This window comes from Mus caroli, unplaced genomic scaffold, assembly GCF_978045245.1.
Source record: "Mus caroli unplaced genomic scaffold, Mus_caroli_1 scaffold_1, whole genome shotgun sequence".
In the NCBI taxonomy this organism is placed as follows: domain Eukaryota; kingdom Metazoa; phylum Chordata; class Mammalia; order Rodentia; family Muridae; genus Mus; species Mus caroli.
Genome location: NW_028227256.1, coordinates 69,783,929 through 69,806,954, shown reverse-complemented (window position 1 = coordinate 69,806,954; position 23,026 = coordinate 69,783,929). Strand labels below are relative to the sequence as shown.

Genomic DNA, 23,026 nt, shown 5'->3' with positions numbered 1-23,026 from the left:
CACAGGTAACAGGAACCGAGTAAACCTCAGAAGAAGGCAGAAGTGACTGCTGTGTAAGACGGGGATGGGCCCACAAAAGGTCAGCCTTTAAAGAAAATCACTGTTCTGGACTTGGAATGCACAGGACTAGTCTGGTGGCTCCCAAGGAGTCCAGTAGCTTTGACATGGCCGGTCAAAGCATAACTGGCAAACCTGGCAGTTAACTGTAAAGTTTCAGAAAGGCTAGCCATAAAACTAATCCTAAATATATTAAACCCTAAATTTGTCAGGAGACCCTCATTTTTGTTATTTACCTATGTATTATCATTTATTTCCTACTGAGTACTCACACTATATTCAATTCAATCTTATTAACATTTATATAAATATTCTAGTTTCAGTTTGCTGACAATATGTAGCAAACCAAGCTATGTACGTAATTGTCTTAGCAACATTTTTATTTCTGAAAAACTAAAATTTTAAGCCAGATGTATCTACACTTGTAAGGAGAACCAGGCATTCAAGGCCAGCCAGGGTCACACAGTATGTCTTAAAACAAGCATCTTTCGAAATTAAAAAACAGAACACACACCAAATGTTTTAATTAACCACAAACAAGGCAAAAAAAAAAAAAGGTTACGTAAATAACCCGTTTATTGCAGGCTAGGCAAGTCTCAGACAGCAGGGCTTCTACTGGTCTTTCAGTTCCTTCAGTCTTCTGATGGCAGACTTCACTGTGACTGCAGAGGTGGTGCTGTGAAGAAAAACCATTTCCAACATAACTGTGACTGTTAATATAGAACACCCGAGTATATCTGTCCCACCGTTCCCCTGTAGTCCTGAAATCTCCTGATTTTCTCCTGGAAAGAATGATAGTGTCCTTCGCCAATACCAACCATGCTGCAATGAACCTTACCTAACAAGGCCAGTGCTGATGTCACACTGGCATGGTGGCACCCTTCAAAAGCCACGACTTGGGGCACTTTCACTATTCTAAGGTGCTCGAGTATCTGGTTTCTTCAATATTGAAAAAAGAGGCAGACCCAGACTCCACGAGATCTTAAGGTGCTCTCCTTTGTAGACAGGAGAGCAGAGGCCTATGATAAGTTTTAAGCTTACACCCCCAAACCAAACAGCCAGACCACACACTGAATGTATGAATAGTCAGTCACCTATCAGGACAGAGCACTTGCTACCACTCCTCCTTGTGCACTCAAGCTGCTCTTAAACACACTCAGACTGTTTTTTTTTTCAATACCAAGAAATCAGGAAAAACTGCAACCCACATGTTCACCTCCCTCAGCAACTAGCCACACTCAGAGGGCCATGCTGGAAGTATAAAAACACCATACCACTTGGACACCAGAGACTTATGGCCAGCAAACTCGGGGGTGGAGGGGCAGCTGTTGGTTTGAGATGCCAAAGTTCTTAAGAACAAAGCAAACAATGACAGGAGGCTTCATCTCAGCAACATCTGGCTCTGTCAAGGTCACAGCACTAAATACGCCCAAATAGCCTCAAAACGTTCTATACAATCCTAAATCAGCTAACCTCAAACCATTTTATAGAAATAACCTGTAGTGTTAAGTCAAGTCCAGCACAAACACCAATGGACTTAGATCAACCATAATTTTCCAAAGATCCTGGTGACTGTACAATTCAAAAGGAATATGAGAATCAAAGTCTGAACTTTTATCTATAACCATAACTTTGTTTTTGAGACAGAGTTTCACTGTGTAGCCCTGACCAAAAACGATTACCTTTTAAACCCAAACGCATTATTTGCTTTGCCAATCATAAAAACTAAAACAAGTCCGATATGCACCAAAGCTGGAACACGGGCTGTGCAGTCCATAGCCTTTCCTATACCACAGAGGAAAGCACTCACTTGTAGGTCCAGGCCCCGCCGGCCACTGTTTTCATGCAGGAACCACAGTGCCAGATGCCGACAGCTCGTCTCTTCATCTTGGTCTATAAGTAGTTAAGATCTTGTTATGAAATATGTAAAAAAAAAAAAAAAAAAATACATCCCTGAGACTTCCAGAGAGTAAACTACGCAAAAGCCAGCTTATCCATTAGCAGTTAAATTCTAGTAACCCACGCAGAGTATTATTTACAGGCTAGACAGACCTCTTTGGGGTTGGTACAGATGCACTGACATTGCTATCACTTTCCCAAGATCCAAGATCCTGACTTTTCCCTCTCCAAACCATTCACCCTTAAGTTCCTCCCTAGTTGCATGTAAACAAAGAATGCTCCGCAAAAGGCGAGCCCAAACCGCCTGAGCTCGGGAGCAATGGTACCCTTCTCCCCAACCGACTTGCCTTGCCACAGAAGGAACAAGTGTACTTGGCGTGCTGGCTGATTTCAATTTTCTTCACCATTTTCCGGAGGGAGGCACCATAGCGGGTCCCGTACTTGCCGACGATGCCGACCTTCTTGGTGCGTTTAGCCTGTGGACAGAGGAAAGGAACAGAGCAGAGACATTGAGCCAGTCGGTGCACGGCAACGCGCCGCTGAGCACAAACTTGGCTGAATCCTGTTTTCCCTCAAGCTCAACCATCAAGGAAGTCGCCCGCGGAGCGCCAAAAGGTTCCGGACTGTGCATTAACCACCGCGCAGGGCCAAGCCCCGCCGAGCCCCGCCGAGCCGCCTCCGGCCGCGTACGGGGCTCCAGACGCCGGGAGGATCCCGACAGCAGACAGGACAGGGACAGCACAGACTACCCGAGGTGGGCTGAGAGCGGGAAGCCGGAGATTATGGCAGATGACGATGGATAGCGACTTCCAAAGCGGTTACGCAGACACTCACCATGTCGCCGGAACCCAAGCCCAAATCCGAAGAGGAAGAGACGCAATGCGCATGCGCGGTTTTAGACCTGCGAGCGGAAGTGACGCGCTTCCTCTCTCGGAAGTGAACTGAGTGTTCTGGCGGTTTATTCGCTGTCTCCGCTGGGGAATGCATAGATGCGCGGAAGCGGTTCACGAGCTGGAAGCGCATCCTTCTTAGCTTACACATAACCAAAGTTCTGCAGAGCAGGTGCGATTTCTTGCGTTCTGTTCGCGAGGAGACAGGTTTTAGGTGGCTTGCCTTTAAGTGTTTAAAGCACGACGTTTGTGACCTAGGCGCATTGCCTACCCACTACATTATACTCCGGAAAATCGCCAGGCCCGGTGCTAGATGCTGGCCATAGTAAACGCCTAGGATCCGCTCCCAGGCCGAGTTACAGTTCGGCTGGGAGACAGTCATATTCGTCACGATTAAAAGTTACGAAATGGGCTGGAGAGATGGCTCAGCGGTTAAGAGCACAGGCTGCTCTTCTGAAGGTCCTGAGTTCAAATCCCAGCAACCACATGGTGGCTCACAACCATCTGTAATGAGATCTGATGCCCTCTACTGGTGTGTCTGAAGACAGCTACAGTATACTTACATTAAATAAATAAATCTTTAAAAAAAGAGTTATGAAATGTTGCTGAGCAGAGTTCTGGGGATAATGTGAGGAATAGAGGCTACCTGAACCCAAGACCCTAAAGTGGTAGTTCTCAAGCCCTTTCTTTAATTCTTTCTTTCTTTCTTTCTTTCTTTCTTTCTTTCTTTCTTTTTTTGGGGGAGCGGTTCGAGACAGGGTTTCTCTGTGTAGCCCTGGCTGTCCTGGAACTCACTCTGTAGACCAGGCTGGCCTTGAACTCAGAAATCCGCCTGCCTGTGCCTCCCAAGTGCTGGGATTAAAGGCGTGTGCCACCAAGCCCCGCTCTGAAATTTTTAAACACTTCTTTCTCCTAAAATTTTCTTAAATTTTAAGATTTCCAGTGGGAAATGATGTTAATATTTGATTTTAAAGAAGCCTTTCTTGGGGCTAGAGAGAGGGCTCATTGACTCTGCTTTCCTCAAGGGCCTTGGCCGTGGTTTGGTTCCCAGCACCCACATGGTGGCTCAAAAGTGCATGTAACTCTACTTCTAGGAGACTCCTTCTTGTGACCTCACGTGGTCCACAGATACGTGTACAGGAAAAATATCTATACATAGAAAATAAATAAATATTTGGAAAGATTTGTCTTTAAAAAAAAAAAAAGAACTGATTCTCTTTGTAATGTGAAAGTTTGTGAAACTCTTAATTCTTAAGTATTTTTGTACATTATTTATTTAATTTTATCTCTGCTTTGTTTTCCTCTTGGAACATGTAATTTGGGGCTAGCATTTATGAGTCTACCATAATTTGAGATTGTGTTTATTTATTTATGTGTTTATTTGTATTGGGATTGATCCTAGGGCTTCATACATGCTACCCAAGTTACTATAATTGAACTGTACACCCAGCCTTTTCTTATTTTTTATTCTGATACAAGGTCTCACTAAGTTGTCTAACTTTGAACTCCCTTTAGAATTCAGGTAGTCCTTTATCCTGCCATGCCAGCTTTTTGAGTAGCTAAATATAGGCCCAGGATGGTTACATTGCTCTTTTAAGTGACTTTTAGTCTTTTTGACTCTAATTCATTGTAAGAAAGACATCTTACACAGCGACCCACTTCATACAAATCTAGTAAAATCAAGAATCCCATAAAACAGTATATGCCATTGTGTGTGTTATACTCCAGTTACTAGCATATTGTACCATATTTTCTCTTTGCTAGCTTATTAAAAACATGCCAGTTACTATTTTCTTCATAAATGGTTCTCAGTCATGTTTACCCACTCTTTCCCAGGACACAGCAATATCTGCAGACATTTGATAAGGGTGGTGTTATCCTCTAGTGAGGAAGAGGACAATGATTTATGCATAGACAACTACACACACACATACATACACACATGTACTCAGACATCACACCTGATCTGTGCCAAGACTGAAAAACCCTACACTGTATTATTTTTGTTTTTTAACTTGTAAAAACAGAAAAAGGTTTCCACAGAGCATAGTTAAGGGGTTCAAGACAGCCTAAGGGAGTTACTGGATTTAACTTGCTTTTTTATTTTTTTTTAAAAACTTCTTGGGTATTTTCAAGATTATAATATAATTAAATCATTTTCCCTTCCCTTTCTTCCCTCCATACCCTTCCCTATACTCCAATTTACTCTTGTTCAAATTCATAGCATTATAACAATTTATTGGTTATTGTATTCATTTATCTCTCTATATATGTATATTCCTAAGTGTAACCTACTGATCATATACTATCTTATTTGTGTGCATGTCTTCAGAGCTAACCATTTGTGGTGTGCTCTTCTCTGGGGAAGACTATCTGTCTGTTTTTCAGATATCTTGGTTGCCTTCAGTTGTGTGTGTGTGTGTGTGTTGGGTGTTGTATCTATTGGTGTTGTATTTGTTTATTTTGGTAGTCCTGTTTGTGAGAGTTTATGGGTGAATCTTGTGACATTGCTAGGAGAAAAAGTCTCATAGAATACTTCGTGACCCTCCTCCATAATGTCCCCTGAACCTTCCCTGAGTATGGAAGTGCTTTATAGACGAATTCATTGGGACTGGACTCCACAACTCTTTATTTTAATTGGTGGTTATATTTTTCTGTAATGGTCTTTTTCTCTTGAAAAGTGAAGTTTCCTTGATGAGGGGTGAGTTCTACACTTATCTCTGGGTATAAGGACAAATATTTAGTATATAATAAGAGATTATACTGGTTTAGCTAAATGGCGGTTGTCCATGACTTCATTAGCCCTGGATAGTTGCTTTGGTCTCTAATACCAGGCATGGTCTCTGTCATTTTGAGAATGTCTTAAGTTCAACTCGAGAGCTTTGGTTACTGCCGAGGTACTGTACTCTTAGAGTTATTGTGCCATGTTAGTTGTTGTGGTTCTAAGGTGTCATAGCTGGGTAGGACTATGGGTTATTTACCTCTTTTACAAGCTTGCAGGGCTCTTTCTGATACCATGAAAGTTAGTCCTCAGTGAAGAGGCATTCAGGTCAGTTCTATCAGCTTGTCTTTGATGGGATCTCATGGTGGGTGATATTATAGTAGGAGGACACGTGCAACTGGGAGGGATGACAGAATAACCAAGGACTCACAAGAACTTTAGAGCCTGTTGAGAGCAGTTCACCTAGCAACATAAGACCTCCCACTAGGCCCACCGCTTAGTCTTGCCACATTAAGGGCCAAACTTCCAACACATGAAGGTGAAGGGAGCAAGCCTTATCAATCATATCCCAGCCTCATTTAATGGCTTATTTTGGGACAGGATTGGAATAAGTTACCCAAGCTAGCCTTGAATTCACTGTATGGAGTAGGTGTCTTCAGTTATGATCCTTCTGCCCCAGTCTCCCAAGTAGCTAGGATTGCACCAGGCCTAGCTTATCCTCACTTGATCCTAATGAAATACAACCAAGGCTAAAAACTTCCTATAACAGAGTCTAAAGAATAACAGTCAGGAGCAATCAGTTTAGACGTCTGCTTCCTGTTCACTTCCTGCTTCCAGAACACTTGCCCTGCTCTCTGGCTTCTCTCGTTTTGATAGCATGATAATCAGTTCCTCACCAACACCAAACCATTTCCTGTTGAATCTCCTGACCTGTGACCTGAATTAATCTCCTCATTTAAGTTACCCAGACTCAGGATTGCTTGTTGTCTAATTTAGATGGATTTATTTTATGTGCACTAAGTGTTTAGCTTGCATGTATGTAAGTATACCACACGTGTGCCTAGTATGGAGGAGGTAAGAAAAGGGTACCAGAGTGGGTTGGGTCTCCTGGATCTAGAGTGACAGACAGCTTGTAAATCTGGATCCTTTGCAAGAGCAACGGTTGCTCTTAACTGTTGAGACATTTCTCCAGCCCCTTGTTTTTTGTTTGTTTTTTGCTTTCTTTCTTTCTTTTTTTTTTTTTTTTGCAACAAAAAACAAGTGAATACAGAAAACTAGCAGTGCTGAATAAGGTCCATATTGACACTATCCTTGAAAATGCAAACGTGGCTGTGCAATTAGAGGTGGGTGGAGAATGGAAGAGTTTGAATCTAAAATATTGTAACCAGAGCATGTGGTTCTGGGGACAGCTCAGCAGATGAGGAAGCATGGCACTAGACAGAAATAAGGATCTGCCTGGAAATTGCAATGACAATGCCGTTGCTATGTTTATGCAGTAACAATACATGTGCTATCATGCTGTAAAGAATGCAGTATGCAAGCCGGGCATGGTGTCGCACGCCTTTAATCCCAGTACTTGGGAGGCAGAGGCAGGCGGATTTCTGAGTTCGAGGCCAGCCTGGTCTACAAAGTGAGTTCCAGGACAACCAGGGCTACACAGAGAAACCCTGTCTCAAAAAAAAAAAAAAAAAAAATCTAACAAATCAACATCAAAAAGACTAATTGGGAAAATCTGTTCTTTATAGTGGTGTGGCATGCCTAAAGTTATTATATATGCTGTGTAGCCTTATATCACCTATGTATTATACTGTAATGTAGACTAACCTACATCTCCACATGGTTGGATTGTTCTAGGACTTCTTAAGATTGCACTTTAGTAAACCTGTGTTTCTCTACCCCATTAAAAATAGAATGACTTGTTTACTCATTGGACCCTGAGTAGAAGAGTCTAATAGGGCATTAGAGTAATTTACAGAGATGGACCTTCTTGGACCTCTATACTTAGAGGAAGATTGGTCATTATGGTAGAAAGGGTGGATTACTGATTATGTGTGAATTAAGATATGTGCAGTTTCTTCTGTATCTAAAATGCTTTTATCTGTCAACAGGTACAACTGTAACTGCTCTAAAGTTGTTTAAGAATCTACCTGTAAGGAAACAATTTTACTCAACAGCTAAAACGTGTAAAGATGAACTGAAAACTGTACTGGACCTTCTCATAAGCTATGGTGTCCTGAAACCTGACGTGAGGATTACTTTTGTACATAATAAGGTGAGCATTGTTATATTTTGTAAGAAAATTTTGTAGCACTATAATGAAGAGACGGTTTAGCCTGTATTAATGCATGCCATGGAGTGGACATTTACCATATTCCACAGTTGTACTAGTCTAACCCCCTAGTAGGAAGCGGGTCCTGTGGAGGTGATTAGGCCATGAGGAGCCCTCAGAAATTGGCTATGTGAAAAAAAGCCAGAAGAGTGGCTTCTGTCTTCTGTCACCTGAGGATGGGGAAAAGGAACCAAGAGTTGGCCTTCATCAGAAACCAAACCTGTTAAAACCTTAATCTTAGCTGTGCAGTTTGTGGTATTTTTTAACCAACTCCAGGACAGTATATAGCCTTCTTTCTTCCCTAAAAAGTTTGGTCCACATCCTTCAGTTTTGTCTTTAGTATATAAGGAGCACTGAAGACCTATGGGAAGTCTACTAGAACCTTACACTTTATAATACCTGCTGTACTGGCTATTTTTGTGTCAACTTGACACAGCTGGAGTTATCACAGAGAAAGGAGCTTCAGTTGAGGAAATACCTCCATGAGATCCAACTGTAAGGCATTTTCTCAATTAGTGATCAAGGGGGAAAGGCCCCTCTTGTGGGTGGGACCATCTCTGGGCTGGTAGTCTTGGTTCTATAAGAGAGTAGGCTGAGTAAGCCAGGGGAGGCAAGCCAGTAAAGAACATCCCTCCATGGCCTCTGCATCAGCTCCTGCTTTCTGACCTGCTTGAGTTCCAGTCCTGACTTCCTTTGGTGATGAACAGCAAGCAGTATGGAAGTGTAAGCCGAATAAACCCTTTCCTCCCCAACTTGCTTCTTGGTCATGATGTTTGTGCAGGAATAGAAACCCTGACTAAGACACCTGCCATCAGTGATTCCTGGAGACTTTCATCCAGGAACAGCTCTGGAGTGTGTCCCTTAGGCAGGTGAAGATGGGCAGTACTTTTTCCCCATTTGAGACCCAGAATTGTTTAAGATTTCTAAAGGCCACTTCAGCTCACTTCCTGTGTAGTGAACCTTGGAGAAAACAAAGGTTTTTTTTTTTTTTTTTATATATATCTTTTCTGGACTTTCATTTTTCCTTGATTCCACATAAGCACATTGAAATAGTCAATGGATGGAGAGCAGATTCACACAGGAGTAGATGGGAAATGGGGAATTAACCTTCAGTGATACCAGAATCCATGGGTACCAGGTGTTTGAGTCTGCTGATGTCCTCACAGAACATGCAAATGAATTGGTGATGTACCAGTTTGCAATTGTCCTCCGAACTGAACTCAGAGAAGTTTAATGTGTTATTTAGAGTTATACAGCAGGTAAAGGGTTGAAATGGGATTGGAAACTGGCATACCATGGAGTACGGGGTTTTTTGCTTGACTGAGGTCTCTTCCCAGTTCACACTGTGTTGTCCTCTCCATACTTTAGAATATTTGCAGTAACTGAAGGAAACAGTATTACCTGAATGTATATGAGGAACTTAAAGCTCAGAGTGACAAAAGAATTCATTTTTTTAGGTATACAAATTTATTCTATAATTGCATATCAACTTTTATTAACCATTTTATTCATTCACACTTCAAATGATATCCCCCTTCCCACTTACTCCTCCACAATGCCCCCCCCCCCAACCCTTTCTCCTTCTTCCCCTCCCCTTTGCCTCTGATTCCTGCCTCACTCCTCCAGCATCCCCATGCACTGGGGCATCAAGCCTTCCTCCCCTCCCATTGATGTCAGATAAGGCCATCCAGTGCTACATATGTATCTGGAGTCTTGGCTCCCTCCACGTATACTCTTTGGTTGGTGGTTTAGTCTCCAGGAGCTCTGGGTGGTCCAGTTAGTTGTTATTGTTCTTCCTATGGGGTTACAATTCCCGTCAGCTCCTTTAGTCTTTTCCTTAGCTCTTCCATTGGGGTCCCCAGGATCAGTCCTATGGTTGGCTGTGAACATCCACATCTGTATTGGTCAGGTGGTGGTAGAACCTCTCAGGAAACAGCTATGTCAGCAAGTGCTTCTTGGCAGCAGCAATAGTGTGGGGGTTTGGTGTCTGCAGATGGGATGAACCCCTAGGTAGGGTGGTCTCTGGATGGTCTTTCCTTCAGTCTCTGTTTCATTTTTTTTTTTTTTTTGTCCCCGTCTTTCCTTTGGACAGGAACATTTCTGAGTTAAAAATTTTGAGATGCTTGGATGGCCACATCCCTCTACTGGGGACCGTGTCTTTCTAATGGAGGTGATCTCTATAGGTTGTATCTCCCCCTTTGTTGAGTATTCCGGCTCAAGTCATCACCATTGAGTTCTGGGAGCCTCTTGCTTCCCTGGAGTCTGGACTTTCTAGTGGCTACTCCCAGTTTCCCATGCCACACTGTTACATGTTTCTATTGTGTTTTCTGACCCTCTGTACTTCTCTCCTGTCCCTTCCAGTACCTGCTCTGCCCCTGTTTTTTTTTCCCCTCTCCCTCCTCTCTTCCTCCAGGACCCTTCCTCCCTCCCTCTACCTCCTGTGGTTATTTTGTTCCCCCTTCTATGTAGGATTGAAACATCTAAACTTTGGTCTTCCTTCTTCTTCTTCTTAAGCTCCATATGGTTTGTGGGATGTATCGTGGGTATTCTGAGCTTTGCAGCTAATATCCACCTATCAGTGAGTACATATCATGTGTGTTCCATTGTGTCTGGGTTACCTTGCTGAGGATGATATTTCCTAGTTCCATCCATTTGCCTGCAAATCTCATGTAGTCATTGTTTTTAATAGCTGAGTAGTAGTCCATTGTGTAATTATATCACATTTTCTTTATCCATTCTTCTGTCAAGGGGCATCTGGGTTCTTTCCAGCTTCTGGCTATTATAAATAAGGCTGCTATGAACATAGTGGAGCATGTGGCCTTGTTATATGTTAGAGCATCTTTTGGGTGTATGCCCAGTAGTGGTATAGCTGGGTCTTCACATAGAACTATTTTCAGTTTTCTGAGGAACCACCACATTGATTTCCAAAGTGGTTTTACCAGCTTGCAGTCAAACCAGCAATAGAGGAGTGTTCCTCTTTCTCCCTATCCTCGCCAGCATCTGCTGTCACCTGAGTTCTTTTTTTATCTTGGCATTCTAATTGGTGTGAGGTGGAATTTCAGGGTCGTTTTGATTTACATTTCCCTGATGAGTAAGGATGTTGAACATTTCTTTAAGTGCTTCTCAGCCATTTGCGATTCTTCAGTTGAGAATTCTCTGTTTAGCTCTGTACCCCAGTTTTTAAAAGGTTTATTTGGTTCTCTGGAGTCCAACTTCTTGAATTCTTTGTATATTTTGGATATTAACCCTCTATCAGAGGTAGGGTTGGTAAAGATCTTTTCCCCATCTGTGGGTTGCCATTTTGCCTTACAAAAGCTTTTCAATTTTATGAGGTCCCATTTGTCAATTGTTGATCTTAGAGCATGAGCCATTGGTGTTCTATTCAGGAAAATTTTCCCCTGTGCCAATATTTTCGAAGCTCTTTCCCACTTTCTCTTCTTTTAGATTCAGTGAGCATATCTGGTTTTAAGTTCTAGCCAGAGCAATTAGGCAACAAAAGGAGATCAAAGGGATACAAATTGGAAAGGAAGAAGTCAACGTATCACTATTTGCAGACAATATGATAGTATACATAAGCGACCCCAAAAATTCCACCAGAGAACTCCTACAGCTGATAAACAACTTCAGCAAAGTGGCTGGATATAAAATTATCTCAAACAAATCAGTAGCTTCCCTCTACTCAAAGGATAAATGGGCTGAGAGAGAAATTAGAAAAACAACACCCTTTACAATAGTCACAAATAATATAAAATACCTTGATATGACTCTAACCAAACAAGTGAAAAATCTGTATGACAAGAACGTTAAGTCTCTGAAGAAAGAAATTGAAGATCTCAAAAGATGGAAAGATCTCCCATGCTCATGGATCGGCTGAACTAACATTGTAAAACTAGCCATTTTACCAAATCAAGCTACAGATTTTCATTGCAATCCCCATCAAAATTCCAACTCAGGTCTTCACAGAGGTAGAAAGTAATTCTCAAATTCATCTGGAATAAGAAAACCCAGGATAGAAAAACCATTCTCAACAATAAAAGAACCTCTGGTGGAATCACCTTCCCTGACCTCAAGCTGTACTACAGAGCAATAGCGATAAAAACTGAATGGTATTGGTACAGTGACAGGCAGGTAGATAAATGGAATAGAATTGAAGATCCAGAAATAAACCCACACACCTATGGTCACTTGAATTTTGGCAAAGAAGCCAAAACCATCCAGTGGGAAAAGACAGCATTTTCAACAAATGGCGCCTAGTTCAACTGGTGGTTGTCATGTAGAAGAATGAAGATTGGTCCTCTCTCTCTCTCTCTCTCTCTCTCTCTCTCTCTCTCTCTCTCTCTCTCTGGTTTTTCAAGGCAGGGGTTTTCTGTGTAGCTCTGGCTGTCCTGGAACTCACTTTGTAGACCAGGCTGGCCTCGAACTCAGAAATCCGCCTGCCTCTGCCTCCCAAGTGCTGGGATTAAAGGCGTGTGCTACCACTGTCCAGCTAGATTGGCGCATTCTTGTCTCCTTGTACAAATCTCAAGTTCAAGTGAACAAAGGAATTCTTTCATATGTTTTAGTGAGTATGTTTAACCATGATGTTAAAAATTATTTCTTTTATTATATTTAGTATATTTTAATATATACTATAATACAATATAATTTTATTTCTTCCCTGAGCTTCCTGTAAATCCCTCCTTATACCCCTTCTTTATGTCTTTGTATGGCTTCACCTCCTCTTTTTCATTAAATTTTACATACATATATGTATCTATGTATATATTCTTAAATACATTTGCTTGTGTTTTTACTAACTTGTCAGAAGAATCTTTATTTTCATGCCATGTGAAATGTTTATGATAAAAATCTTTAGTCATCTTAAAAACGAAAAAATTAAGAAGTGTCAGCCACCTGTTCCTGCTGGCAGAGAGCTCTACCAGATGATACCTTGAGACCCTTCCAGCTGTGATGTGCTGGGGCGCCTCAGGTTGTTGATGGACTGGCTCATCCTGCTAAAATAACCCTGGGACCTCTGGATCCAGAGGACATTTAGTAGTTAGAAGTTAAATGTCTCCAAGTTAAGAAAAGAGCAAGGTCAAAAGAAACATAATCAGTAAGGGGAGCCTGGTTTATTTTTATCAAACTTTAAACAACACCACCCTCTCCCAGAAGAGTGACTTCAGCAATTGTTCGCATGGGTAGCTCTTATTTTCCCACCCTATTTTAAAAGTCACTCCACAGGCATCTGGATGGATGTTCTTTTTGGTACTGTCAACATCTTACACCTCATTGGCAAGCACGTGGGATTTTGCCATTTTCCCTCTATCTGTGGTCTCATCCTCCAGCATGCTGTGTGCCTCTTAATTGATGTTCAGTACATGTTTGTTGCATAATAGGATTCCAGACGGGCTGCAGCCTAGCACTGGCCCATGCCACTTCAAGATTTCTGTTATAAAAGCAAATGCACAGTAGTGGAAGCTGAGATCTAGAGAGAGAGGTTAGAGCATTTGTTCTCATGGGGTCAATCTCTGGACTGTGGCCATCGGGCACATTCTCGGCCTAAGGAGCAATCTGCATGTGGGAGGCCCTAGGACAACTTTAGCCGGCTCAGGGGTTTCCCAGGAGTTTGAACCAACTTTAACCCTCAGCACAGGTAAGGCCCTCCCAGCTTCCCTGAGCATCTCCTGCGCTCTGGTGAGGCGGGGCTTCTCTGAGCGTCAGTTGTGAGGCGGGGCTTTCCTGAGTGTCTCGTGCGCGCTTCAGTTGTGAGATGGTTCTGGGCAGTCTGAGAAGCCATTCCAAGCAAAGGCTGTCTCTTCCTGGGAATACCTTAGGGACCATCCTCAAAGCAACTCTCCTTAGCCAAGAAAATCATTTCCAAGTAGGCCTCTCCCTTTTCCTTGTCTCTTCCCATGACCATGGCAGTTGCTGTTGATTATGATCACAAGTCTTGGAGAAGGGTTCCGATTCTCAAAATGTTGAGCCCCCATCATGTCCTGGGATCTCCTAAGTTTACATGTTGGCTGCTATGAAGTAGTAGAAAAATGCCCCCGCAAGCTGGATTCTATGCACAGTGTCAGCATTGACTGCAAAATACAATTTCTCTCCCCCACCCCTGTGTAATCCAGAAACAGGTATTTTAAGAAGGTCTAGGTGACTTCGATGCAAGGTAAATTTCAAAAATCACTATAGTGAAGGAAGGCCAATGGCATTAAAGAAGTAAAATAAGTACCGTGTTTTATATGGGGAGCATCTTAGATGCTCAGAAAAGAATAACAGTTACTATTGTGAAAGCAGCATTCAGTTGTTCCGGGCGTGCAGGTCTCAAGAGCTTCTAAGAAGGGAAGGACGGTGTGTCAGAAAGGATTGAGTAAGGAGGCAGAAAAGAGGAGGAGGCGGTTAAAATGATTTACAATGAAAAATACAAAGCAGTAGCTTCTCATATACAAACTTAATGTTTTTCTAAAATACAGGCACATGCCATTTAATGATGAAGTTCTGTTTAGTTTTTTTACCAAGTTTTTCACACAAGTTAAGGTTATTTAAAAAAAAAATCTCAAGCAACCAAATCATTAGATTGCCCTGTCGACAATTCTGTGGGACATGTTTTTGATTGATGATAGATACAAAAGGGCCCCATCTCCTGTGGGTAGCATTATCTCTGCTCAGATAGTCATGGGTGCATAAAAAAGCAAAGTGAGAAAGCCTGAGGTAGCAAGCCAGTAATCGATCTCTTACTGATCTCAGCCTCCAAGTTCCTACCTTGGTTTCCCACTGATGATGGGCTGGGTGGCCTGGAAACTAAATTAACCCTTTCCTCCACAAGTTCTTTGGCTATGGCATGCATCACAGCAGTGGAAACTTAATTGGGATGGACAGGAAGAGTGGGAGCTGTTTCACTGTAGTATAAACATTGTAGAATGTTCCTACACAAACTAGGATGTTATATATAATCTTATGAGACAACTGTCAGTGTGGTCAGTTGTTGGCAGAATTGTGTACAGCACTGAGTATTTCTCAGTAACTTTTGACTGAAAAGCAGAGCTTTTCAAGTAATTTTAATGTGATTGATGCAAAAGATTTTACAACCTTAAGAATTATAATTAAAATTTAAGTTTCTTGTGATTCAATTAATTGGAGGTTGAAAAAAGTACAGACTGTCCATGAAAAGATTAGCTCGCTTTAGAAAGATGAAAAGTGCATATTTAGTCTAGAAAAAGCCAACTTCCTTGCCATGACAAATACTACTGCTTGTTTGCTTTGTTGCAGAAACTTCAAAAAGAACACACTAGATTTAATTAGAAATGTCAAGAATAGTTAAAAAAGGAATAGTTAAAATTGATCAAGAACAAGATGAAGAAACCTTCCGGGAAAATTTAGCAGTGCAAAGAAATGCCTCTGCTTTTTTTGAAAAATACGATAGAACTGAAGTGCAAGAATTATTAACAACAACACTGGTCAGCTGGCTGGCTGCCAAGGATGATGCTCGTTCTCAGCTAGAAACCCCGTGTGGACTCATGAGTCAAATGAATAATGCAGGCTTCTCCACTGCCATCCTACTGACTCCTGTAGACCCTACTGCCCTCTTAGACTACAGGGAAGTCCACCAGATCTTAAGGGAGTTGGCCATTGGAATTTATTGCTTAAATCAAATTCCTTCAATCAGTTTAGAAGCTAATTTTGATCAGAGTAGTTCTTGTCAATTACCTCCTGCTTATTATGATACCAGGGTTGGACAAATTTTGATCCAGATTGACTACATGCTAAAAGCACTGTGGCATGGAATATACATGCCCAAAGAGAAACGAGCCAGATTCTCTGAATTGTGGCGCACAATCATGGACATTGATCTAGATGGGAAGCCTCAAACAACTAAAGATGTATTTTCTGAGTTTAGTTCAGCAGGTAAGACTTTTGGCATAAAATATATTTTTTGATCACACTTTTCTTCTCCTCCAACTCTTTCTTGCTATCTTTAAAAAACAAACGGGCAAACAAACAGATGAAAGAAACTTAGAAACTTCTCTCTCTCTCTCTCTCTCTCTCTCTCTCTCTCTCTCTCTCTCTCTCACACACACACACACACACACACACACAGTGCAAAATCAGAATCCATAATATATAAGTAAAAGGCCAATAAGACAAAAAGTGTCCAAACGAAGCAACATGATACAAAAAGCCCACAAAAATACTGTTGAGTTCATTTTGTGTTGCCATCTGGGCATGGGACCTACTCTGAAGTCTGGTAGGTATATTCAGTGAGACTCCATTGTAGAAAATTTAGTTTATCCTTTGCAACCAAATACCAATTACAGATAGCTCCTTAGTCATAGGCTGAAGTCCATATCCACTTCCCCATCTCAGAGCTGGTTTTCCATCTGGTTTGAACCTGTACAGGCCCTGTGCATGGTGCGTATGCACATAAATCTTATTGTGATCATGCATGGTTCTTAGGGGAAGTATTGTCATCTTACTTACAATTAAAAAAACCAAATACATACATACTCACACACATATATACACACACATATATCTTTATACTTATATATAGTTATTATATAATTTAAGTGAGCTTACAGAATATGTTTCCCTGTGGGTTTTTCTATCTCTCTATCCCCTTCCCAATTAAGAGCCATCCCATTTCCCCCATTATACCTGTCCCCTACTATTGCCCTCTTTGGAACTTCATTCCCCTCTGCCTTACTACAATGCTTTTATACTTTCCTGGCTTCTAGTACCTCAGGTTATATTCTCAGGTCTAAAAGACAGAACATATGGCCTTGCTTTCTGCATCTGGGTTACCCACATACAGTATTTACCAGTTTCATTTATTTATTTGTTACTTTCATTTTTCTTTACAGCTGAATAGAATGTTGTTGTAACATATGTACCACTTTTTTACTGTCCATTCATCAGTTGAAGGACATTTAGGCTGTTAGCACATTCTAGCTATTGTGAATAAAGCAGCAACATAAACATGGTTGTATCTCTAGAGCAGGCTATTGAGTCCTTGGGGCACTCCCAGGAATAGGATAGCTGCGTCATACGATAGAATTCCCCACATTTACTTCCATGGTGGCTGTCTCAGTTTTCAATTCTAACAGGAGTGAGTGAGAAGGGTTCCTTTGCCCTGGATTTTGCCAGCCATTGTTGTTAGTTGTTTTCATGAACTTAGCCATTCATTCGTTGTGACTGATGTAATCTGTGATTGTTAACAAGGATGCACGCTTTAAAGGATATTTCTCAGCCATTTTTTTCATTTCCTCTTTTGAGAACTCTTTTCAGATCTGTAGACTATTTTCAACTGGATAATTTGTTTTCTTGAATTCCAAGTTCTTTGTGTATTCTGGATATTAATCTTCCAACAGGTTTACACAGAGACCTACAAAAGCATTTTCTCCTGCACGTATGTCATGTAGGGTATTGCCTGTATTTTCTTCTAGTAGTTTCAGCATTTCAGGTTCTGCATTGAGGTCTTTGACTTACCTGGAGTTGCTTTTTGTGCAGAGTAATAGATGTAGTTCTAATTCTATCCTCCTACATACGTACATTCAATTTCCCCACCAGCACTTGTTGAAGATATTATCTTTCAGCCAATGTATATTTTGGACATCTTTCTCAAATATCATAGCTATAGCCAAAGTTTGGCTGTAGCTATGTGCATTCATGTTTGGGCCTTCTATTTTCTTTCATTGATATACATATCTATTTTTGTGCCAAGATCATTTTGTTTTTTATTGCTATTTCCAGCTTAAAATCAGGAATGGTAATAACTCCAACATTGTTTTTTTTTTTTTTTGCTCAAGATTACTTTCGATTTCCAGGATCTTTTGTGGTTCCATATGAATCTTAAATTTCTTTTTCCTATTTCTGTGAAGAATATTATGGGGATTTTTCTTGGGATTGTACTGAATCTGTAAATTGCTTTTTGGTAAGATAGTGATTTTCCAAGACTTTTTCTGTATCATCAAACATGGATTTTTAAATTTAAGTCCATTTATATATGTTATATGGTTTGTATATGCTGGGTCCAGGGAGTGGCACTATTAAGAGGTGTGGCCTTGTTGGAGGAAGTGTGTCACTGTGAGTGTGGGCTTTAAGACCCTCATCCGTAGCTGCCTAGAAGCTGGTCTTTCCCTGTTTGCCTTCGGAACAAGATGTAGAGCTCCCAGCTCCTCTTTAGCACCGTGCTGCCATGCTCCCACCTTTATGTTAGTGGACTGAATCTCTGAACCTGTAAACTAAACCCAATTAGATATTGTCCTTTATAAGAGTTGCCTTGATCATAGTGACTGTTCACAGCAGTAAAACCTAACTAAGACAGTATGATTTATTATATATACTTACATATAACCATGCTGAACCATCCCTGTGTTGCTCAGATAAAGTCAACCTGATTAATGGTGGGTGACATTTTTAGTATATGCTTGTATTCAGTTTGCAAGTATTTTATTGAAGATGTTTGAAGATTTTTTTTTTAACTTAATAGAGGTTTTTAAGATATTCTCTTACAATGTCCTGGATTTCTTTGTCATATGTTGTAGTATTTTTCTGTTGATCTCTGATTCTGGTCTTCTAGGTCTCCTCTTTCCTTTATTTGGATAACTGTGCTAATGTCTATTGCCATGATTATCTTTGCAAAGAGTGAGCCCTTAGATTTGTTGATTCTTTACGTTGCTTCCTTTACTTTTTCATTCGTTTCTGTTCTGTTTATTATTAATTTTTTTGCCGTCTACTGGTTTGAGGCTTGGTTTGTTCTTGCTTTTCCTAAATTCATGAGATGCATCACTAAGTCATTTATTTTTGATTTCCCCTTACCCCTGATTTCTTAATGTAGGAGTTTAGAGCTTATGTTGTTTTAATTTCTCTTCATTCCAGGGATTAAAAAAAAACCTTTTAAACATCTTCAAAATACTAGATTTATTTATTATTTTATGTGTATGAGTGTTTTGCCTGTATGTATTTATGGACACCATATTCATGCCTTGTGCCTAGAGAGATCCCCTAGGACTAGAGTTATACATGGTTGTGAGCTGCCACAAGGATGCTGGGAATTGAACCCAGGTAACTGCTGAGCCAATTCTTCTGTCCTATTTCTTTATATCTTCCTTGATACATTCACCATTTAGCAATATGTTACTTAATATCCATGCATTTTTGTAATTACTAGAGATTCATTTGATCTTAATTCCACATTTTATTAAGATTGTGGCCAGATAAAATAGAGTCATTTCAGCTTTTCTAAATTTGATAAGATTTAGTTGTTGTGCCAGTATGTGGGGTATTATAGAGAACCTTCCATGAGCTGCTGAATAGAGTGTATATTCTTTGGTGTTTAGGTAAAATATTATAGATATTTTTAGGTCCATTTGGTGTATGATGTCATTTAATTCTGATGTTTGTTTAGCTTCTGTCCAGATCTCTGTATATTGGAGGAAGTGGGGTACTGAAATCACCTCCTATTTTTGAGCTCAAGTTAATCTGTCTCTTTAATTCTAGTGGTACACTTTTTTTCTAAATGAAATTGGGTGCACTAGAGTTTGTTGCATAGATTTTTAGAATTATATTGTGTTCTTTATTCATTATTACTTTGATTAGAACAACACATCCCTCTTTATATCTTCTAATCAAGTTTAGTTTTAATTCTACTTTGTCAGATACTAAGGTAGCAACACCTGCTTGTTCCCTAGTCCCATTTGCTTGGAAACTTTCTTTCAATCCTTACACTTTAATGTGGTGATTATGTTTAAATCTAAAGTGAGTGTCTTGTAGACAAAAGAAAAGTGGATTTTCTTTTATTTTTAAGACTTGTTTTATTTTAATGACTGAACCACATACCTACACAGCCAGTCCACTATGTACAGACATGAAGGAAGCTGTATTTCATGGTCTCTTCCATTTTGGACAGAGTGTTGGCCTGGATGTGCTCTTTGCGCTCTGGTTTGTGCTTTCTTGGTCTTAGCCCTTTGAACTTCAGCCTGGGCAGCCAGAATTGTCTTATAGGCCTTTAGCTTGTGGATATACTCCATGAAAGTCCGCTTGGTTTTTTTTTTGGGGGGGGGTTTGTTTTGTTTTATTGTTTTTTTTTTTTTTTAATACATTCCCTTTGACCCTCAGGTACTGGCTGTGATACTTTTGGCAGTCAATCTTAAATTCACAGTAACTCCTGAGAAGCCAGCACAGGATTTGAATCCTTCTCATCCAGGGTACCTTCTAGGGCATTCAAATATTGGCAGTACCCTTCCACTACTCTATGCCCATGCCTGCCCTCTGTCAACCCAAGGTGTTTTTCAGGCATCAAGCTCAGAAATGGACAGTCACAAAAGGACAGTCCCAGGCATCAGGATGATCAGCCCATCTTTGGTCACTATCTAGGTCTGCTGACATTGAGTTGACATTGGCGATGTCATTGGTCACTTTACCACAGCAGAGGACACTAGAGGCAAGCCTCTTCTGAAGCCTAAGTTGGAAAATGCAATAGCAAAAGGAAAACTGATTTTTTTTTCTTAATCTTTTTGACTTACCTGTGCTGTTGGGGGAGTTGAGGCTGTTATTGACCTTAAAGCTGTTATTGAAAGTTGTGTGTTGATTATAGTCATTAAATTGTGGGGCTTTTTTGTTTGTTTTGTTTTGCTGTTTGTGTCCTTACTCATGGTTTACATTTCAGTCATTTTAGTCACATTGTTTTCTTTATACATTCTTTCAGCTATACTTATCCCTCCCTCTCGTTATTGTAGTATTGCTTCCAGTATTCTCTGTGGGGCTTGATTCTCTGTGGACATGAATTCTTTTAGCCTTTTTATACAACGGATAAAATTATGGCTCCTTCAATTATGGCTGATAGTTTTGCCAGGTAAAAGTGTCTGGATTTGCATCTGTGTTATGTTATGAGTACGCTAGTCTAAGCTTTTCTTGCGTTTAAATTGTCCACTGGGTAGTTAGCTGTTTTTCTGATGGGCTTTCTTTTTTTTTTTTTTTTAAATTTATTTATTTATTATGTGTAAGTACACTGTAGCTGTCTTCAGACACTCCAGAAGAGGGAGTCAGATCTTGTTACGGATGGTTGTGAACCACCATGTGGTTGCTGGGATTTGAACTCCGGACCTTTGGAAGAGCAGTCGGGTGCTCTTACCCACTGAGCCATCTCACCAGCCCCTGATGGGCTTTCCTTTGTGACTTGTGATTTTTCTCATTCAGTATGCTTTCTTTATTCTGTGTATTTAGTGTTTTAACTATAATATGCTATGAAAAGTTTCTTTCCTGATCCTGACTGTGTTCTGTGTGCTTCTTGAATGGATATGTCTTCTTAATTTGGAGACAGGTTTTGTTTTGTTTTGTTTTGTTTTGTTTTGTTTTGTTTTGTTTTGTTTCTGTGATACTGTTGAGGATTCTGCTTCTTCATCTTTGCCTACAATTCATAGATTTGGTCTTTTTGGTGACTCAATTTCTCTATATTTCTTTCCTGTGACTTAAAAAGTTTTCATAGTCTTGGTTAGGGTGGAGTTGGGGTTAGGGTTGCAGTTAGATTCCTCTGCTTTATCTTTAAGTCCTGATAGTCTATCTCCTACTTAATCCATTCTACTGCTAAGGATTTCTCCTTTTTAAATTGTGTTATTGAATATTTAAACTCTATCTTCATTTTAGCTTGTTTCTTTTCACTATTTCCATTTTCTTCTCATTATTGAATTTAGGTTTTAGAGTTTGAGTTTTCTTTGTTATCTCATTCATCGATGTATTTGTGCTTTCTTGGATGGGATTCAGGAGTTTATTCCCATCCTCTTTAAGTTCATTGAGCTATTTGTGTCCTTTTTTTTTTTTTTTTTTTTTTTGGTTTTTCGAGACAGGGTTTCTCTGTATAGCTATGGCTGTTCTGGAACTCACTTTGTAGACCAGGCTGGCCTCGAACTCAGAAATCCGCCTGCCTCTGCCTCCCGGGTGCTGGGATTAAAGGCGTGTGCTACCACGCCCAGCTTGTGTGCTCTTTAAACTCCTCAAATTCTCATCATAGATAAAATTTTTCTTTTAAGTTCTATGTCCTGAGGTTCATTTGGATAATTTTCATTGGAGAACATTTCTATATGGGGTTTGTAGGCCTTGGGGGAGATATACTATATTGACCTTTCATATAGTTTGTATTTTTGTGATGTGACCGGGGCATGTAAAATTCTTTTTAGGGTTGTATGTCGGATGTGAGATTTTAGGCTGCCTTTGTTGAGTTGTAGTTTGGTTTTCTTTCTGTTGTTGCCCAAGTTTGGTTGATCGCAGATCAGACGAGAGGAGGAAATAGTAAGCCAAACTCTTAAGGTAGTGTTGATTTCAGATTGGTAGAATGGGGTGATACCAAGTCAGTTGTAACCAAGCAAGTGCACAAATGGGACAATAGGTGCACCTGTTTGAACTTATGTGCAAGATGCCCTGCCTTAGATATGCTTAGGAGTATGAGATGACATGGGTGGGCTGAGGTATTGGGAATTCACCAAGTTAGGCCAGCACATAGGCAGTTCAGTTGAGGTTAGGCCTGAAGATTGTAGGCAATGTGAGAAGCTAAGAGTTCAGGGAACTATCAGGCTGTGCCAGCACCTATAATGTGCAAGTAGGCATCAGACTGAGGTTTGCAATGATGTAGGCAAAGGGGATTCTGGGAGACTCACTAGGCTGGCAAAGTACATAGGATGTGTGTCCATGGATAGGCCTGGTGTTGAATACAGCCTGTTCCTTGACAACTTTATACTTGTAGGTGATGCCTTTGCATTCTCTTCCCTAACCCTTAACTCACTCTCATGCTATTAATAGCCCCTTTCCAAGACTCATGAATTTTGGTTTTACATTGTGATCCACTTTGTTTAACCAGGGCCTTTTGTTTAACAGTTGGAACCTAGTAGAATCAGCAGTGGGCACACAACTGAAGGCCATGACTCTCCCTTTCCATAAATGTCTTATTAGCTATGAGTTTGGCAGCCTGACTGCTGGGGGGCCCAATTCTGTGACAACCTAGTAGAGATGTCCACATCTGGAGTTCATGATTACAACAACTGTGCCTTGCCCAGAAAATTTCATGGAACCTTTCCTTACCTCTGGTCTCTTACTACTTATTTTTCTTCTTACTGTGAAGGTTTGGTTGATATTACAAATGACCCAGACTTTGAT

At 40.6% G+C, this 23,026-nt stretch overlaps 2 protein-coding genes across 4 annotated transcripts in view; one reads left to right on the top strand and one right to left on the bottom strand.

The window, feature by feature from the left end:
* Positions 1 to 551: 551 nt before the first annotated feature.
* Rpl37a (ribosomal protein L37a) lies at positions 552 to 2,979 on the bottom strand. The gene is made up of 4 exons (XM_021168452.3): positions 2,791 to 2,979; positions 2,304 to 2,432; positions 1,868 to 1,950; positions 552 to 733 (listed from the first exon to the last, which is right to left on the bottom strand). Exons 1-4 carry the CDS (start codon positions 2,977 to 2,979, stop codon positions 670 to 672), a joined length of 465 nt encoding a protein of 154 aa, XP_021024111.2. The 3' UTR covers positions 552 to 669.
* Ankar (ankyrin and armadillo repeat containing) overlaps positions 2,925 to 23,026 on the top strand; it is a 68,863-nt gene continuing 48,761 nt past the window's right edge. For 2 of the 3 annotated variants that reach the window (XM_021167919.2, XM_021167911.3), the window contains exons 1-3: positions 13,659 to 14,048; positions 15,149 to 15,784; positions 22,992 to 23,026. The exon at positions 22,992 to 23,026 is cut by the window's right edge and continues 403 nt beyond it. In XM_021167919.2, coding sequence (XP_021023578.1) covers positions 15,184 to 15,784; positions 22,992 to 23,026 — 636 coding nt within the window. In that variant the 5' untranslated portion in view covers positions 13,659 to 14,048; positions 15,149 to 15,183. Of the gene's footprint in view, positions 3,019 to 7,676; positions 7,841 to 13,658; positions 14,049 to 15,148; positions 15,785 to 22,991 lie in introns of those variants that run through there. The other variant, XM_021167928.3, reaches the window with a different exon arrangement.

Excerpts from the sequence above, each read along its gene's own strand:
- Rpl37a (XM_021168452.3), bottom strand. The coding sequence starts at position 2,979 with ATGCGCTTCCAGCTCGTGAACCGCTTCCGCGCATCTATGCATTCCCCA. Across the intron at positions 2,433-2,790 it reads GCTTGGGTTCCGGCGACATG|GCTAAACGCACCAAGAAGGT; the intron begins GTGAGTGTCTGC and ends CTCTGTCCACAG. Across the intron at positions 1,951-2,303 it reads CTTGTTCCTTCTGTGGCAAG|ACCAAGATGAAGAGACGAGC; the intron begins GCAAGTCGGTTG and ends AACTACTTATAG.